The sequence below is a fragment of the Pteropus vampyrus genome, unplaced genomic scaffold, assembly GCF_000151845.1.
Source record: "Pteropus vampyrus isolate Shadow unplaced genomic scaffold, Pvam_2.0 Scaffold44, whole genome shotgun sequence".
Classification (NCBI taxonomy): Eukaryota; Metazoa; Chordata; class Mammalia; order Chiroptera; family Pteropodidae; genus Pteropus; species Pteropus vampyrus.
In genome coordinates, this window is record NW_011888825.1 from 1,274,522 (window position 1) to 1,276,576 (window position 2,055).

General features: G+C 48.2%; 1 protein-coding gene across 1 annotated transcript in view; it reads right to left on the reverse strand.

Moving 5' to 3' along the window:
- PIK3R6 (phosphoinositide-3-kinase regulatory subunit 6) overlaps nucleotides 1-2,055 on the reverse strand; it is a 39,042-nt gene that overhangs the window by 14,480 nt on the left and 22,507 nt on the right. Inside the window, exons 14-15 of the mRNA XM_011359118.1 lie at nucleotides 646-736; nucleotides 234-330 (exon numbers count right to left, since the gene is read on the reverse strand). Of these exons, the coding sequence (XP_011357420.1) occupies nucleotides 234-330; nucleotides 646-736 (188 nt within the window). The remainder of the gene's footprint in view (nucleotides 1-233; nucleotides 331-645; nucleotides 737-2,055) is intronic.

Below are 2,055 nucleotides of genomic sequence, written 5' to 3' on the forward strand. Positions count from 1 at the left end.
GGGATAGCCCCCTTGTTTTAAAAATCAGATCCTTTCCTTGTCTATATGTAAGAACAGTCATAACCCTCACATCTCTGCAAAACTCTCCGAAGGCTAGGAAACTGGGGGCAGTGCCAAGAAAAAAGCAGAAGCTTCCTCTGGTTCTGTCTGCTTCCCCCTATCCGCATCCCCCCACCCCTACTGTCCCACATGTTCCTGACACCTGCTTCCATACAGCAGTACCTCTTGACTACCTCCTGACGATGCCCGTTCCACTGACCTTCTGGTAGCAAATGGAGAGCTCAGCCCCTGGGCCCTCTGCCATGCCTCTCCTCCTGGGTGAGAAACCATCTAAGGAAAGATGAGAAGAGGCTGAATGTGGGTGTCCCCTCTCCCCCCTTCGCCCCCACCATCTTCTCCACCTCTCTGAGGAGCCTAGGCTGCAGAATTTTCACAGCATCTGTCCCTAGGTGAAAAGGCAGCACCTCAGGAGGCCCAGGCTGCCCTTCAGTCTAGATGAGCTTGGAAGGAGCTGAGGGTACCCTAGTGTTCAGGGAAAGTGGAATGGGGGCATCACTAAGTAAGAGGAGGGAGGACCTTCTGGAAATGCGGTTAGGGGAAGCTGAGTCAGGGCGAGCTTTGGAAAAGAGGGGAACAGATCCTTACCTTTGGGGAATTTGGAGTCTTGGATCTTCACCTTTAGCTCAGTGAGAAAAATGTCCTCTGAAGAGTCTTGGCTCAGGTCACTGAAGAAGATCTAGAGGGAGAGAGGCAGGGAGGGAGGTTGGATGGAGGTTAGAGGCCAACTCTCTGCCAGAGGCGGCTCCTACTTCCAACCCCCAGAGCCTGAGGATGTGGATGGTTTGGAGTGTCTAGAGGCAGGGCAGGGGTCTTCCTTCCCATCCCACCTTCCAATATTAGATTTTAAGCTACACCCAATGATTACTTAATCTGACTTTGTCCATATATCTATCCATATATCATATCTATAACAATATATTTATAAATAGTGGAAAAACTATTACTGAAACCCAAACTACCTGTAACCACTACTAATGGGGATGACAGGAGCAGGGGACAAAATTCATATAATGGAGGTTATCGAATCTCTTGTAGACACCAGTAAGAGAAGGCCCGAGAGGAGAACTTGAGTCCTCCACAGGCACAGAGAGGTCCAGGGCTGTGCAAGGGAAGGGCTAGTGAGCTGATTTGCTTTCAGTGAGACTCGGAGGAAATTTGGGGGGAGGAGTGGCTCCTGAGGGAAGAGAGACAGATAAAAAAGGGTGAGGCAAGGTGTGGATGGGGTAAGAGGGAGGATGTTGGAACAACAAGGACGAGTGGCCACAGGATTTTTTGAGAACAGGGATGGAGAGAGAGAAGAGTGGCCGCCAGAAGCCGGGAGCTGGCCTAGCACTCACAGTGAGGACTTAGTGTTTTCCTGTTGACCATAAACAATTTCACAGATGCCAACATTATTAGGCAAGGCCGTTTCGTGACTGTAATGGGTCAAGAAAGAAACCAGACCATGCCACAGTCATGTCTGAACACAGGCAAAAACAGAAACTCTATGTGCGTCATTCCCCCCACCCTCCTATCTTGACAAATATAAGTGGCTTCTGCTTTTTAGGGTCAAAGAATAATAGTAAGAACTACTGAGATTCCCCAGCCATAGAATCACTCCTGCTTCCTGACAGCATCCAACCCAGAGAAGAGTCCAGCTTCTGGGAACTCTCTTCAAAATCACCCAGCAGGAACTCAAATCATATAATAAGTTCTTTCTAACAGCCTCTTCCTGAGATGCCTCATGGTTCTCCATGGTGTGTTCCCCCTCACTGCAGCAAGTCAGGAAACCCAACTCTGCTCAGCTACAGGTGTGCTACTGGGGACCTTTGGCTGAAGGGCAGTGACAGCTATCTAATCTTTAATTAAGTCATTTGCATTGCTAAGATGTTTATTCCTTTTACCAGTGAACTTTGAGAGTTTTTTTCCATTTGTTTGTTTTGTGTTGTTTTGCTTTGTATTTTGGAAATCAAGGAAAGGGCCTAACTCCTTCATTTAAGTCAAAATCAGGAAGGC